The following is a 17,246-nucleotide window of genomic DNA, read 5'->3' on the forward strand; positions in this document are numbered from 1 at the left end:
TGTTTCCTGTCCAGAGAGGTGGTGACTTCACTGCTCTAACAGGCACCGCCGGTTCACTCATCACCATCAGATGTGTTCATCACTAGCAAGATTTAGCTCATCCCTTTAAGAGGCTATTCCCACATGCTCTGGAAGAAGGTGGAAGCAAGAGTTTGACAAATCTGACCTTCGCTCTTTATGGTCTGATGGTGTGAGCAGATGAGACTGGCATCCTCATACTTCGGGTCGTGAATAATATAGTCAAAAGGCAACTTCTTGAACAGCTCCAGGTCCGGCCAGGGATCACTGAGCTGGAGGTAATGCCAATCCGAATCTTCTCTGAGGTCTACAGGATTGGGAGAAACACAGATATGTGACAAAATGGGATGTGAGAAGGAGTTATTTCAAACGTGCACAAGGGTGATGGTTGGAGGGGAACTGATGCTGAGTCTACAAGTTACCACGGGATCTCAAATGCCCAGGTACACGTTTCATTTTCAGGATTCTTCTAATTCAGCAAGAGCGTGCATTCAGATCTATCTCTATCCAGAGGAAGAGACTCATGCTGGGTTTTCTATGGGATAGGCTTGCTCTTCTGACTTCCACTAACTTCCACTTCTTCCAATACACGTAACCCTGTGCTCTGTGCTTTTCCCTGGCCCTGTCCCTCAGATATACCACACTGGTTGCCAGCACCAGCAGAAACTGATGCAGTTTTCTCTCTTGCTCTTATATCTAAATGCTACCCAGCCAGTAAGGCCCAATTCCTATCACTGCACCTCTAGGAAAATGCTTATAAATGCTCAGATCCACCGGCTTGCCCTTTCTGAATGCCAACACGACTCCTGGCTCAACCCATGTCTTCACGTTTGCCATGTATCATTGTACATTATAATCAGTGTAGTCTACAGTGCTCATTAAATGCTTATTGGCAAAAATGTAAAAAATTCTAGTTGGTCCAACCCCAAAGTATGGAATACATTGGTTTTATGTATATGATATTTTATACAAACGATACTTGAAAGTGCTGCACTCAATATGCCAGCAAATCTGGAAAACTCAGCAGTGGCCACAGGACCAGAAAAGGTCAGTTTTCATTCCAATCCCTAAGAAAGGCAATGCCAAAGAATGCTCAAACTACCACACAATTGCACTCATCTCACATGCTAGTAAAGTAATGCTCAAAATTCTCCAAGCCAGGCTTCAGCAATACATGAACTGTGAACTTCCAGGTGTTCAAGCTGGTTTTAGAAAAGGCAGAGGAACCAGAGATCAAATTGCCAACATTCGCTGGATCATCAAAAAAGCAAGAGAGTTCCAGAAAAACATCTATTTCTGCTTTATTGACTATGCCAAAGCCTCTGACTGTGTGGATCACAATAAACTGTGGGAAATTCTGAAAAGGATGGGAGTACCACCTGACCTGCCTCTTGAGAAACCTGTATGCAGGTCAGGAAGCAACAGTTAGATCTGGGCATGGAACAACAGACTGGTTCCAAATAGGAAAAGGAGTATGTCAAGGCTGTATATTGTCACCCTGCTTATTTAACTTCTATGCAGAGTACATCATGAGAAACGCTGGGCTGGAAGAAGCACAAGCTGGAATCAAGACTGCCGGGAGAAATATCAATAACCTCAGATATGCGGATGACACCACCCTTATGGCAGAAAGTGAAGAACAACTAAAGAGCCTCTTGATGAAAGTGAAAGAGGAGAGTGAAAAGGTTGGCTTAAAGCTCAACATTCAGAAAACTAAGATCATAGCATTCAGTCCTGTCACTTCATGGCAAATAGATGGGGAAACAGTGGCTAACTTTATTTTGGGGGGCTTGAAAATCACTGCAGGTGGTGATTGCAGCCATGAAATTAAAAGACACTTACTCCTTGGAAGGAAAGTTATGACCGACCTAGACAGCAAATTAAAAAGCAGAGACATTACTTTGTCAACAAAGGTCCATCTAGTCAAGGCTATGGTTTTTCCAGTAGTCATCTATGGATGTGAGAGTTGGACTATAAAGAAAGCTGAGCACCGAGGAATTGATGCTTTTGAACTGTGGTGTTGGAGAAGACTCTTGAGAGTCCCTTGGACTGCAAGGAGATCCAACCAGTCCGTCCTAAAGGAGATGGGTCCTGGGTCTTCATTGGAAGGACTGATGTTGAAGCTGAAACTCCAATCCTTTGGCCACCTGATGCAAAGAGCTGACTCATTTGAAAAGACCCTGATGCTGGGAAAGGTTGGGGGCACGAGAAGGGGACAACAGAGGATGGGCTGGTTGGATGGCATCACTGACTCAATGGACATCAGTTTGGGTAAACTCCAGGAGTTGGTGATGGACAGGGAGGCCTGGCGTGCTGTGGTTCATGGGGTCCCGAAGAGTTGGACACAACCAAGCGACTAAACTGAACTGATATGTAACATTATGTCCATATAGCTATATGTGTCCATATATATATATATAAGTGAAGTCATTCAGTCATGTCCGACTCTTTGCGACTCCATGGAGTGTAGCCTACCATGCTCCTCCGTCTGTGGGGTTCTCCAGGCAAGAATACTGGAGTGGGTTGCCATTTCCTTCTCCAGGAGATCTTCTCAACCCAGGGATCGAACCCGGGTCTCCCACATTGCAGGCAGATGCTTTACCATCTGAGCCACCAGGGAAGCTCATATATATATATCCTAAATGTCCATAAGAGAAAAAAATAGAAGAGGGAGAGGAATGCTTATTATGTATTTAATAGATGCTCAGTGCTTCATATGTGTAACATCATTTAATCTTCACAACATCCTGTAAAAGGGGAATTATGCATATTTTGCCAAAGAGAAACCCAAAGCAATAGGAGGGTATTTGAGAAAATAAGGCTGTGAACTTTAACACAGTTCAGGCAAATCCTCTTTATCACTGGTATATCCAACAAAATGTGAGACAGAAACTCAGCAGACCCACTGACTTTCATCTGCAATACAGTTCCAAACTGTGGGGGAAACAGTGGAAAACTCAGAGTGCAGATGAGTGTAGATACGGTTCCTTTTTCCTTCAAAGGAAAGATCAAGGGCTAGACGGGCTTCCTGGGTTCTAAATTTTCTCCCAGTCAAAATGCAAACATAGTTAAGAGTATGTGAAGAAGTTCTGTGTGTGCAAAGGGCAGGACTTCCTTCTTTGTCAAGGCTGACTACATTGCACGTATATACCCCTTCTCTATCCACTCAACTGCTGACACCACACAGCTGTTGTTGCATTTTGGTTATTGTGAATGATGCTGCAATGAACATGGTCACTATGCGAGGTGTATCAAATCATCCAGTTGTGCACCTTAAACATACACAACAGAAGTGCTCTTAGGTGCCGTGCAGCCTCCTGGCGTGCTTCTCTATAATACGTACTCCTTACACGAATCTTCATTCCCAACAGATTCATTCAGTAGGCTGTTTCAGGGCCACCGGAGTGGCGCAAGAAGAGGCAATGGAGGAGGTGCGCTACACGAGCATGAAACATGTTCAAAGACAGTCTTCCCTTAAGCAGGATAAACTCCACTCTGGGAATGAGGAGGAAAGCCTATTCCCCACATATCATGTATTTTTCATTTTGCCCCAAGATGCTGACCTATGTGCTCAGCAGTCTGAAAGGGAATTCTTGTCTGATGGACACTTCCACTTTCCAGAGGCAGCATGCACGCATGCCCAGTCGCTTCAGTCATGTTCAGCCCTGAGACTCCATGGATTGTAGCCCACCAGACTCCTCTGTCCATAGGATTCTCCAGGCAAGACTAACAGAGTGGGTTGCCACTTCCTACGCCAGGGGATCTTTCCAACCCAGAGACTGAACCTGTGTCTCCAGCACTGGCAGGTGAGCCACCTGGGAAACTCCCTAGAGGCAGCAACCAAATCTAATATGGTTCCAGTTCTGCTACCCCTGAGCTGGCTCCTGAACATGTTACTTAGCAGAAAAATGGATTAACAATATCTGTCTCTCGGTATGGTATTGAAGTGAATGTGGTAATTTATGTAAAGTATCTGGCACAGTGGTTGACATTTGGAAGGTACTCAGTAAAGAGCGGTTATTTTTAGTATCGTAATTTTATCTTCCCCAAGGCCTCCCAGGCTCTACTCTAGGATTGAGCAAAATGACTACAAGGGGAAGATGAAAACCATCCAAAGCCCTTGGGAGGGATCAGATCGTTAACCTGAGAATTCCATCTTAAAAGTGAAAGACACAGCAAGGTCCCTTGAGAAACTGATGGAGATTATTCTAGTCCCCAGGCTTATCAACAGGGAACTCACTGATGTTGATCTCTTCCTCATCGTAAACATCCACTTCCGTCAGCCGAATGAGCATTCTGGACAAAATGCTGAGGAACTGCAGGTAGGCACCCGTCTTCCCGATCTGCAGGGACAGTGAAGTGGGAGCCGACCATCAGTACGTCCATGCTTAGGGCAGGCGCTGGCTGAGCACCCGACGTGCCTCCACTTATCCACCAATCTTAACCATTTCACCCAATTAAAATGAGGGCTGGGGGGATGCAAAGACCTCTGAGGGAAAATGTGGCCTGATGAAACATGGCACAGGCAGACAGATGAACTCCCATGGGCAGGAGACCCACCTGCTTATCAACCATTGCAAATGTCTTTCCAGATTTTAATTGGCCACACTGTTTAAGCTGTTAGAAATAGGACTCCATCACAAGCTGAACAAAATGATGCATCAGAAAAAAAATGAACTGACATTTTAATAATGCCTTAAAAGTCTTGCTCAATCGCAAATTGTGATCTTATATTAATTAATGGATGTATCTGTAGCGGGATAACAAAATTCATTGTGGGAGATGGGAAAGGTTGGCATCACACCTCTCTCCTCCTAAGTTCAGGACTTCCTTCTCTTCTTGTATTGATGGGTCCCCACCCCCATCAAGCCAGCGCTAGGCCAGTATACTATTGGTCTTACTGCACTGACGTCACAACTGGCTACAAGGGGACCTGGGGGTTGGCCTCCTCTCCTGCCCACCTTGGCATCCTAAGAATGTGCTCTCCAAGTTCTCAGCTTAATGCCTGGTTCATAGGAAGGATTCAACAGAGGCTGATGAATGGAAATAACTAACTTCCAAAACGAAAATATGAAATACAACCAGGGGGAGATTTACAGAAAATATTCACAATGCATATAATTCACAAAGGATTAAAATTTATACTCTAAAAGAACAAAGCAAAAGAAAAAAAGTCAAATGGACTAAAGGAAAAATAAATAAGAGAGACAAAACCGGAAAGTCATTGTAAAAGAACTACCAGTGACCAATACAGATATTAAAATATATTCTCCCTTACTAATAAAACTATGATATACAAAATAATTTTCCCCTATCAAAAATGCAAAAATTTTAAAGATTGATAACATTCAGTAAGATGAGGGTATGGAAAAACCAGGATTCCTTTATAAAAAACATTTTATTTCCCCTTTTTAAAAAATTACACAAAGTACTATATGCTTATCTAAAAGTGCAAGAAATACAGATCAGTAAAAAAGTAGTGATGTTGCTCAGTCATGTCTGACTCTTGGCAAACTTATGGACTGTAGCCTGCCAGGCTCCTTCGTCCATGAGATTTTCTAGGCAAGAATACTGGAGTGGGTTGCCATTTTCTTCTCCAGGGCATCTTCCCAATCCAGGGATCGAACTCAGGTCTCCCACATGGCAGGCAGACTCTTTACTGTCTGAGCCACCAGGGAAGCCCAGTAATAAAGTAGAATAGTCACAGATTCCAGCCCCCTTCCCTGACAGCTCTCCTGTCAGCGATTTTTGAAGATATTTTCACACATGCAGATACATATATTTTCTGTGTAATTGATACGACCCTGCTGCTGCTAAGTCACTTCAGTCGTGTCCGACTCTGTGCGACCCCATAGACGGCAGCCCACCAGGCTCCCCTGTCCCTGGGATTCTCCAGGCAAGAACACTGGAGTGGGTTGCCATTTCCTTCTCCAATGCATGAAAGTGAAAAATGAAAGTGAAGTCGCACAGTCGTGTCTGACTCTTAGTGACCACATGGACTGCAGCCCACCAGGCTCCTCCGTCCATGGGATTTTCCAGGCAAGAGTACTGGAGTGGGGTGCCATTGCTTTCTCCAATATGACCCTATGTATATATTATTCTGCAACTTGATCTTTAAAATGGAGATATCTTAGAGAACTTTCAGTGTCAGTGTATCAAGATCTAGCTCAAATTTTCTGTGGCTGAACTGTATGATAGCCCTGTGCCCAAGTACATTCAATCAAGTTTGACCAAGAGAACTCACGGTGTTTCCAGTTTGTTTTTTAACTACTGAAAATTACGTAACACAAAAACGAGCACTTTTGTACATGTTTTTGTGGGTCTGTGTTTCTTGGGGTAGGTACCAGACAAAGAAACAAACATGTGAGTGAAAAGGAAACGTGTCTTGAACGGGGACAGTGATGATGACGGAGACAATCGCAGTGCTTTCTAGGGGTCAGACTGACATGTTCCAGGTGCCCTACCATTACTCTCGTCTAAAGCTCCTGTTCTTGTGACACAGCTATTAGCTTCCTCATCCTCAGATGAGGACCCTGAGGCAAAGAGAGAGCTGGAACTGGCCCGGGGGAGGAAGGCGATGTTTTAGTTTGAATCCAGCCCCAGGCAGTTCCCTGCAGGGCCCACCCTGCACCCCTGCTCTGTGTGGCTGAGCCCCTCTCCCGAGACCCCGTACGAACCTCGTGCATCCTCATCTCAGGCTCGCAACCCGTGACATTCACACCCAGGTTCCTGCCATGATGACAGGTGAAACTGTCTTTCATTGTCAGAAAAATACAATGAGCTGGGGGATGGAGACAGGCCTCCTGCCTCCCTGTTCTGTTTCACCAAAATCTTGCAGGACAGAAACAGGGGTCAGCTTCCATTGTCAGAGTGAGGGGGAACTGCCCTGACTGGCCATGAGGACCAAATGGAGTAACGTGGGAAAGGCAGAACCATAATCTGAATAAGCAAGAAGGACCCGCAGAGAACCTCTCCAGCCCCACATCACTCAAAGGAGGAAACTGGGGTCCCTCTACCCACCCCCTTAGGGCCACGAGAGATGCCGCCTGGGGGACAGCTGATGTGAATAAGGGATGCTCTGGGATGCTCTCAGCCCCAAACCAGCCTCTGGGTGTGCACACAAGCCCCCACCACCAACCCCCGCGGAGCCCAGGCGCAAGGGGTAGCACCCACCTGGGGGGGCCCGCTGAGCAGGAGCCGGCGCGGGTGGAAGCCATCCACACGGCCCTCAGCTCGGTTGCCGTAGTCCATGTGGCCGGGCCGGGGCACCGTCCACTGGCGGTAGTAGAGTGACTGCTCCGTGGACGTCATGGTCTTGCTGAGCAGGGGCCGGAAGGAGCTGGCCCACATGACCGAGTGTGAGGGCAGGAGCGAGGCGGCTTTGGGCAGGCCGCTGCCATCCGTGGACGTGACCATGTCGTACACCAGCTTGGGCAGGAAGACCACGGGCGGCTGCCGGCAGGCCTTGGTCATGGAGCACTGGGAGGCCTGTAGGATGAGCGGGCCGGCGGTGGGCAGTGCCGGTGAGGAGGCCGAGCCCGAGGAGGACGCCGACAGGGCCGACACCTGGATGCCCCGCTGGCCGCTCTTAAGGCTGGGATCCAGCTGTGGGGTCAGCCCCGGGCTGTGCCTGCTGATGACCGACGGTGGCCCCCCCGCTGCCCGGAGCCTCTGTCTCTCTCCAGGGACCTTGGCCTCCTCTGAGGGGCCGCAGGGCGGTGGGGACCGGGCCTGCTCCCCCTGTGAGGGTCCGGCCGAGGACTCGCCGCACGGTGCCGAGCCTGCAGAGAGACGCCTATCAGTCAGGGCCTGGGATCCACCCCCTCAGCTCCTGCTTCTGCAGCACTGACTCCCTTTACCTGCAATGATGGGAATTTCTGTCAAGGCAATTCCCCTTCTGGTTAAATATGGACTTTTTGTCTTTCTGACAAAGCCCAGAGGTGCTGCGGGGAGAGAGCCAGCACCGCTCCCCAGGCCCCACACGCCCCTTCAAGCCTCTGCACCCTCAGCCCCATCTGTCCCAGACCCTCACTGTCAGTGCTCAGCCCACCTCCTGCTCTGTTGCAGGTGGGTCCCAGAGCTCAGATCTCCCCTTTGCACAGCAGAGCAGTGCTTCTGCTTCAGCAAAACTCACAGGACTGAAAAGGCTCGACTCTTTAGCTTCCAGAAGAATTCAAGAGAGAAAATGCAGCACCCACAGCAGCTAACCAAACATAGTGTTTCTTTTGCCCTCCCCCACCGATGGACCATGTTGCAGGCCAAGGTGAGTGTGGGTTCCTGGCACCCAGGAGCGGCACCCTGGTCCGTCTTTTATATCACCCTGTGCATGCTAATTCGCTTCAGTCATATCCAACTCTTTGTGATCCTATGGACCATAGCCCACCAGGCTCCTCTGGCGATGGGATTCTCCAGGCAAGAATACTGGAGTGGGTTGCCATGCCCTCCTCCAGGGGATCTTCCTGACGCAGGGACTGAACCCTTGTCTCATCTCCTGCATTGGCAGGTAGGTTCTTTACCACAAGCGCCACTCTCACCCTGGACCTCCTGAAAGGTGGGGCTTTCCCCATCTCTGAAATGCGGGGGTTGTACCCAAGGCCACAAGAAGCATCTCATCAGACTCCCTAAGGTCTCAGGGTCCTCTGAGGAATTCTGAGAAAGTCCCCTCACAGGACAGGGAGGCTGGCCGGCAGCCTGGACATTCTACTCTGCCTGACAACTCTGCACAGACCAGCAGGTTCCAGAACCTTCTAGAAAGCTGTCAGCCCAGGATCAGGGAAGAACAAAGCACCACACCTCTCTATTCTAATGGCCTGGAGCATCCACTCCTCAGGTTTCCCTGGTGCCCTGGGTCCCTCTGTTGTTTGGGGCAGAAGGATAAGAAAAAGCTGTAGCATTTGGCTTTTCTGACTGACTCGAGCCTATACATCAGACCTTCCTTCCATCACAGAGTCCATGCTCCTGTTGGGAGGCCTCTTTTGACTCCTTCTGTGCACATCTGTAAAGGAGATCCTCACCGCTTGACCCACTGTTATCCATGGGCTGGTGAGGAGATGGAAGAGAAGAAATCAAGGAAGACCCCAGGCCGAACCCCCTAGTGTGCTCTGACCTTTGCAGCCACTGCCATGACCCTAAGCTGTTGCCCCAGGACCACTCACTGCACCCAAGCACCATACACACCTTCACACCCCAGGGCCTCCTCTACCTTCAAGGCCCAAAGGCCAGCTGCTCTCTGAAACCTGCAGGGACCAACCCCTACCCCTAAATCTGCCCCACTTGGGACAAACTTCTTCCTATACATATGCATAACATCTCATAGTGTGAATGTGTGTGCAGAAAATACACAGCAGCCCCTATTGCAACACAGCCTGGTCCAAAGGAACCATGAATTCCTTGCGAGCAGGTGTGTATCTAATGGGTCCCTCAGTGCCCCAAGCCAGGTAGAGAGCAGGTTCTCCATAAACGCTTGCGGTGAGAGGACATGTGATCTGTCTAACGCATGCTCCCCGGACTGCTCCCCTGAGGCCGAGGCGACCCCCAGGACCCACATTCCCCACTCCTCCGCCCAAGTGCGGGCGGGTCCAGGGCTCAGTGGACACTTGATAAATTTTGCTGCTTCTCCCCCAGCGAAGCCTTCTGTGTCTGCTTCTCGGCCCTCAGACTCGACAGCAACACTCACCCAGCTCCTCGCCCCAATTCCCCAAACCAACAGCTGCCTGCAGAGCACCGAGGGGTGGCCCTCTGACACCACCCAGCACGGGCCTCTTCCCGGGACAGCAGCCACCACAGCCCAAACCCCTCATAATTCCAGAATCACCCCCACCCTGGTCCAGAAAGATGCCCCTACTCTCTAGAAAGGCCAGTTCATCACAGACCCCTTCTCTTTCCAGTTCTAGTTGAAAAGAATCTCTTTTCAGTCTCTGAAGTCTCAGAAAACCGAAACAGTCCAACCGAGGGATCTTTATCCCCTGGAGACTTACTGGATGCCTTAGAGGAGAGGGATGAAGACGCGGAGTCGTGGGAGCGGGATCGTTCTCTCTTCACAGGGCTCCGCTTCTCCAACGTGGAGCCTGTTTCAAAACACACACACTGAAGAGGCCTAGTAATCGTGGTACCATCTGTTACCCTAGCACTTCAGTTTAAAAAGTGCATTCACATATAGCATCTCTCATCCAACCATCCCACCAGCCCTCCATCCCCCCATCCATCCTTTCATCCATCCATTCCTCTATCCATCCATCCATCCATCCACCCATCCATTCCTCCATCCATCCACCCATCCATTCCTCCATCCATCCCTCCATTCACCCATCCATTCCTCCATCCCTCCATCCACCCATCCATTCTTCTGCCCATACATTCCTCCATCTGCCCACCCATCCATCCTTCCATCCATCCATTCCTCCATCTACCCACCCACCCATCCACCCACCTGCCCATCCATCCATCACTCCATCCATCCATCCACCCATCCATCCATCCCTCCATCAGCCCATCCACCCATCCATCCACATCCCCAGGCCCCCTCCTCTGAGGGAGCACTAAGGAGACAGGTATACGATGCAGGGCAGGTCAGTGAAGCACTGGCAGGTTAGTGGGGCTCCTGCCCAGGGGTCTTGGCTATAGGCTAGAGTAAGGAGGGCAGATAGGGCAGACCTGGGACCCAGGAGCCAGGCACCCACCCAGCAGGAGAAAGCAGGAGAGGGGAGATGTCCTGGTAGAGATGACCCTGACCCCAGTTCTGAACAGCAAGCTTGGGTTTCCAGGTGAAGCATGGGGCAGAGGGAACTCAAGTGGCTGTGAGAGCAACTGTGTGGCCCAGAGGTGACAGAGCAGGGCACAACCATGAGATGAGTGCGGCCAAAGCTCAAGGGGCAGCATGGGGGCCGGAAGCCAAGAGGTGCAAAGGGGAAAGGTGGGTCAGGAGATGCCAAGAGTGTGGATTCATTCCATGGGCAATTTCATGTCAGGGTCCCACCCACACCTGTGAAAAGCTTCTACAGCACCAGGAGGGTCTTTCCTCCCCATTTTATAGATGGGTCATCTGAGGCTAGAAGAGGTGACGTGACCTGTCCAAACGCATACAACCAGAGTCGGAGGATGGGCAGGGAAGAGGCGTTCTGGTCTGCTGGCTCTCCTTCGGTCTCACTTTCCACTACACCAAACCCCACAAATGCCCTGTACTTTCACGGCAGCAGCTTTCAATTTTTTTCTCCCTGTCCTGTTGACGACAGCCAGATGCTTTGCACTGCCCTGATTTATGTGTCCTATTAAAACACATGGTGTCAAACTCTCATGTCTGCAGACGAAATTGGCCTGTTTCCATAAATCCCAATAATGGACACCTCCTGTGAATTCACACAGAAGACATAAGCGAATGAATCTTAAACCAGCCAGTAATTCCACCAGCAGTTCAAGCAAGGCATGAACTTAATCCCTAGGAAATCTCCGTTTTTCTTCCTACTTTTTAAGAATCTTAGAGCTTCAAAGAACTTGATGGAATTTCCATATTCTCACACCACCAAAAATGATGGGTGGTGGTGGGTGGTTTAGTGGCTAAGTCAAGTCTGACTTTTGCAACTCCATAGACTGTAGCCCGCCAGGCTTCTCTGTCCATGGGGCAAGAATACTGGAGCAAGTTGCCATTTCCTTTTCCAAAAATAGGGGGAGGTGAAGCAAAATATGAAATCACTGAAGGATTTTCCCTAAAGATGTTATCTAGATGGTTCTCATTGGGAGCTGCCGACCAGCAGACAGGCCAAGGACCACCCTGAGTGGGGACAGGGGCCTGGACCGGCCTTCCCACCTTCCGTCACCAGCTCCTCATCCTCATTGTCTGTGCTGCTCAGCTTCTCTGCATCACTCTCCAAGGCCTCGGTCCGGGCGCCCTTCTCCAGAGGAGGCTCACTGCTCACGAAGTACGCGGCCAGGCCCAGCTCCTGCTCCAGGGCCGTCCGCACCAGGCAGGAGGAGTTTATGAGCCGCAGGTCACAGTACCGCAGGGACCTGGGAGGAGGCGGAAGAAGGGATCTATCGAGAGCTTTCTACCAGGAGGCACCGCTGCGTGCCAGGGACCAGCACCCGGCCTGCCTCGGTAGGCCCCCAGGACTCAGGCCAGTGGAAAAGCAGACAGCGCACTGTGAGCCTTGAGCACCAAAGTCCACTGGGTACTTAGCCCTGTGCTGCCTGGAATCAAAAGAGCACCGACTTTCCGGTCAGATGAGAACGAGGCTTGAGTTCCAGCCCTGCCTCTTCATGGCAAGAGGACCTTAGACAAAGTGGGCAACTTCTCGGGAGGCTCAGATTTTTTTCATCTGGAGGATACGAATGAATATTAATAACGACTTACGTGTACTGTTACGAGGGATATATGCAGTAAGCAGACACCTGATTATTCCAACAACATTTAAAATGTGTCCAGGACCATGTCTCATGCAAGGGAGATGATGGCCATCAAGTCACTGACACACTGGAAACCAGAGTCTGTCTGGGAAGATACTCCAATGAGTCATGACATATGTGGAGGGGTGGACACATAGGATGGCCAGGGCAGGGCTCAGGGGAACAGCAGAGGGCTTAGAGAGAGGTGGGTGGGGCTGCAATTAGGCTCTGTAACTACTGCTCCTGTGACCTCAGGAAAATGGCCTTTCATTCACTCACCTATGAAACAGGGTTGTAATACTAACTTTGCAAGGGGCAAATGCTAGATCAAAAGTCCAGCACAGTGCCTGATACAAAAAGGAGTTCAGTAAAGCTCACTCAAATGTAAGATAAAGGCATTGTCTTAGTCTGATGGAGTTGAGGACTGAAAGACTTGATCCATGACACAGCAACAACCAAGGTCGAACAGTTTGGAGCCGCTTTTAGCTGGCCCATGAGTACACGATGCGAAGTGGCCCTTCTATAAGCATGGTGTGGCCCAGCGGAAAGAAGCCAGGCAGCACTGAGTCCACCATGCACCATACCGGCTTAATCTCTGGGAACCTCGGTTTCCTCAACAGCCCCAAGGCCTCCACCCATGGAGCCCAGCAGCAGTCCCCACACCTACCCCCTGAGCCCAAGGGGTTCCTGTCTGAGAAATGGGCAAAGCTGCCCAGGCCCAGACACCTTTCACTGCCATTTGTGGGAAAACTGTCACCACAAAGATACAAGCCACTGATGTCTATGATGTGAGTGCACCACTGAGAGTCTGGCAGGGGAAGCCTGACCTGGTAAAGCCCCCAGAGTTGCCTGGGCGGCTGACTCCTCACAGACCCCCAGGAGTGCAGCCCCCCAACGCACTCACCTTGGTAAGGACTCCCCATGTGGATCCATCCCACTGAAGATCAGGATGCAAGGCAGGCCCTCCAATTCCAAGTACGTCTGAGGCCGCCACTCTGCATCCTCTATGTTCTGCCACACCTGCAGATAATTAAAGAGGGAGACAACTGTGGGATGCCACCCTTCCTGACTAGCCCAGCGCTAAGGGAACCCTGATGCCCTCCTGCTGATTTAGAGCCTTTGCAGTGCCTCGTCTGAGCCTTATCAAATTTATACTGCAAATAAGCACCCCGTCGGCTTCACCACTGGATTCCCAGCCACGCAGAACACTGCCTGGCACTCATGAGCCATTCAAGAAGTAATCTGTCAACTGACTGCCTTAATCTTTGCTAGAAAGTATACATCCTCAGGCCTTCCTTGGGGGCTCAGATGATAAAGAATCTGCCTCCAATGCAGGAGATCTGGGTTTGATCTCTGGGTCACGAAGACCCCCTGCAGTAAGGGAACGGCTACCCACTCCAGTATTCTTGCCTGGAGAACTCCACGGACAGAGGAGCCTGGTGGGCTATAGTCTATGGGGTTGCAAACAGTTGCACACAACTGAGTGACTAACACTTCACTTCATATTGTATATCCTCAACTGTCTAACATTTTGTACCATGCTCTTCCCATTGTGGAGCTGAGCCCTCACAATTCCTTCCCAATTGCTCAATATTCTTGCCCTAAGCCTTTTATATCATCTGTCACCTAGAGGTCTAGAGGAGAGCGAGGTCTATGGGCCAGGCACTGTGCTCGTTTTGGGGGCTGAGATGTGTGGGGGTGTCCTTGCCCTCCCCTGCTGGGGGAGAAGCCAGATAACAGGCAGGGAAAACAGAACCTGTGCCAGGTTGGGGGTGGAGGGCAAGGAGGGGGAAGTGAGGCTTCCTGAAAGAAGGAAAGACTCTCAGTTGAATTCTGTGGACCAACAGGTATTAGCTAAACATAAGAGGAGAAGAAATGAACCCCTGGAAAGAAAGAAAATCGTGCCACGGCCCAGAACTTTGAAAGAGCAAGACAGGGTGTTGGGGAGGGTGCAGTTTTTATAAATAACGTGGTAAAGCTGGACTGAAAGATGCAGGTAGGGATGTGGTTAAGAGAGGAGCCTGGAGGGGTGGCCGGGTGTGCAGAGGCCCCATTGGAAGAGACAAAGTTCATCACTGGTCCACCCCTTCCCCTCTGCTCCCCACCCCCTGGTCCTGCCCGCCCTCCCAGGTGTCTATCCCCTCCCCGTAGTCATCATCTCCGCCCACCCGTCCTCCTAGGAGTCTCCCCGCCTGTCCCCACCTTAAGCTGCTTCAGGAAGTGCTTCCCAATGGTGATGCCCGAGGCGGGGTTCCCCAGGATGATCTCAAAGTGCTCCTCCAGGGCCAGCCGTGCCCGCACGTGGGCCAGCCGCTCATAGGCCACGGCCGCCAGTGGGGAGCAGGGCACCCGCAGCAGGACCATGAGCCCGTGGCCGCAGGGGCACTGCTTCGGGGAATTGATGAGGTTCTGCGTGATCTCCAGCGTCTCCACGGACGTGTAGTTCTTCATCTGCGAGAGGCCACTCACAGCCATCATGGCGGCTGCGTAGTGCTGCACGAGAACAAAGGTCCTGATCACCGCGCTGTGCAGGCGGGGGAACCTGCAAGGAACAGAGAGACCACGCCGTGACCCGGGGCTGTGACTCCAAGGATGCCCAAGCGCTCCGGGAGAGCAAGGCTCTCCAGGGCCAACCGGACGTCTGCCATCCAGGGCAGAGGGCATGCTTGCTGCAGGAGGAGCTGGGGAACTGAACAGAGAAGCAGAGGCAGGACAAAAGTCAGTTCACACAGCCTCAGTGTGACATCTTGGAGGAGATCTTCCCTTGGCAAGGCTACGGGAGCTCAGCTGACAATCCACCTGGTCTGATGAAATCCATCCGCATCAGAGCTGAATGATAGTTTCCCAAAGGGAGTGCTGGGGAACACTAATCTCACAGGACACTGGACATGCCTTACATGCTAGCCCACTCACAGTACACCTAGCAATGGAAGGCACCAACTCTCACTGGGAAAAAGAACCTTTTGGTAAATGTAAGGTTTATCAAACACATATGACCATGGAACCCCTTTTGGCATAACAGCTATTAGTGTGCAGCAGCCTAGTTTGGAACACAGCTTAGGAAGTACAGATCTAACTCACTCCCTTTATCAACAAGTGAGAAAAACAAGCTGCCACGAGAAGAGATGACAGAGCTCAGTTCAACACCCACAGTGAGCAGCAGAGCCATGCACTTTGGTTTATATTGCACGCACGTGTGAAGTCACTTCATCTGTGTCTGACTCTTTGGGACCCCATGGACTGTAGCCCACCAGGCTCCTCTGTCCAGGCAAGAATACTGGAGCAGGTTGCCATGTTCTCCTCCAGGGAATCTTCCTGACTCGGGGATTGAACCTGCGTCTCCTGCACTGGCAGGTGGGTTCTTTACTGCTGAGCCACCTGAGAAGCCCCAAGTGTTTTTTATTAGACAGTCTGTAAATCTGGGCCTGCCTTTTCCACATATACACTGTGTGGAGGTCAGCCCTTAACCTCCCTAAGCCTCCATTTCTTCATCTGTAAAGTGACAACGTTGATACCCACCTCGGGGGTGTGCTGTGACAGGGTTGAAAAGGTAACACTGATTCTGGGTTCAGACCCAGTTCTGTCACTTTCTAGATGTATGGCCTGAGAAAGAGTCTCCCTGAGCCTCAGTTTATTTGCAAATGTGACTAATAATAACAGCTGTCTTGGAGAGGTCGGGAGGACTAAATAAGATAATGAAAGTAAGGCTCTTGGAACAAAACAGGCACATGGTAGATAAACAAAGGAAATAAAGACAAAGCCAACTGATCACCACTCTCTCTCCCTTTACACCTTGTGGCATCTTAATTCCTCCCATTTTCTTGCCCTCCCTTGAGTCTCAGACACACAGTTCCACATTCCAGCATATTTCTGTCCATTCTCACTCACATGGTATCACCAGCCCAATATGCAAAACAAGGAATAAATTAAGGTCCACTGAAGCAACTTGAGTCACCCAGGAAAGGAGGCAGGTGACCTGCTCCCCAGACATGCCCCGGCTGCACAGTCATTCCTCACCTGGCACTTGACTACTGAGCAGTTTTAGGAACTTCAGGAGAGCCATGTACCTTTTTCCCAGTGCGGTGACCATGGCCTCAAAGGAGCTGTCGTATCTCAGCAACGGGAGGCTGTGTCCCGAGAGCGTGGACTCGATGAACTCAGACAGCCCGAAGTACTTCCTGTTCTCAGGATACAAGTCCACGCCCTAAAACAGAGATGCACCTCCGTCATGCCGATGACACATTTGTGGCAACCGTGAATGTCACGTGCTGGGGGCACAGGCGACCTGAACGGCATCTTGCTCTAGACTGAGCTGACTCTGCAGTGCCCTGGGTGACCTTCTATAAATGTCTTTCCTCTGCAGACCCAGAGCACAGAGCACTCCATGCATAAAGGCCAGTGCCTCCCCATCACTCAAGATACTGCATTCAACTGATGCTAGTACCTTGGCCAAGAAGAAAATCAACCTTGTTTTCCTTTTTTTTTTTAGACACACAACTTTCTTTGTTAAAACTGCTTCTTTCCAACAATTGTAATTGGCTTTGCTGCTGCTGCTGCTGCTAAATCGCTTCAGTCGCGTCCGACTCTGTGCGACCCCATAGACGGCAGCCCACCAGGCTCCCCCATCCCTGGAATTATCCAGGCAAGAACACTGGAGTGGGTTGCCATTTCCTTCTCCAATGCATGAAAGTAAAAAGTGAAAGTGAAGTCGCTCAGTCATGTCTGACTCTTCTCGACCCCATGGACTGCAGCCCACCAGGCTCCTCCGTCCATGGGATTTTCCAGGCAAGAGTACTGGAGTGGGTTGCCATTGCCTTCTCCTAACTGGCTTTAGGAATAGGCAAATCAAT

At 50.5% G+C, this 17,246-nt stretch overlaps 1 protein-coding gene across 3 annotated transcripts in view; it reads right to left on the reverse strand.

Annotated features, from left to right (window-relative positions):
• GREB1 (growth regulating estrogen receptor binding 1) overlaps positions 1–17,246 on the reverse strand; it is a 70,846-nt gene that overhangs the window by 16,572 nt on the left and 37,028 nt on the right. For all 3 annotated transcript variants that reach the window (XM_040224782.1, XM_040224781.1, XM_040224783.1), the window contains exons 16-23: positions 16,464–16,600; positions 14,599–14,938; positions 13,301–13,416; positions 11,822–12,021; positions 9,996–10,085; positions 7,192–7,799; positions 4,259–4,361; positions 167–325 (exon numbers count right to left, since the gene is read on the reverse strand). In XM_040224782.1, coding sequence (XP_040080716.1) covers positions 167–325; positions 4,259–4,361; positions 7,192–7,799; positions 9,996–10,085; positions 11,822–12,021; positions 13,301–13,416; positions 14,599–14,938; positions 16,464–16,600 — 1,753 coding nt within the window. The remainder of the gene's footprint in view (positions 1–166; positions 326–4,258; positions 4,362–7,191; positions 7,800–9,995; positions 10,086–11,821; positions 12,022–13,300; positions 13,417–14,598; positions 14,939–16,463; positions 16,601–17,246) is intronic.

The sequence above is a fragment of the Oryx dammah genome, unplaced genomic scaffold (genome assembly GCF_014754425.2).
Source record: "Oryx dammah isolate SB20612 unplaced genomic scaffold, SCBI_Odam_1.1 HiC_scaffold_25, whole genome shotgun sequence".
In the NCBI taxonomy this organism is placed as follows: domain Eukaryota; kingdom Metazoa; phylum Chordata; class Mammalia; order Artiodactyla; family Bovidae; genus Oryx; species Oryx dammah.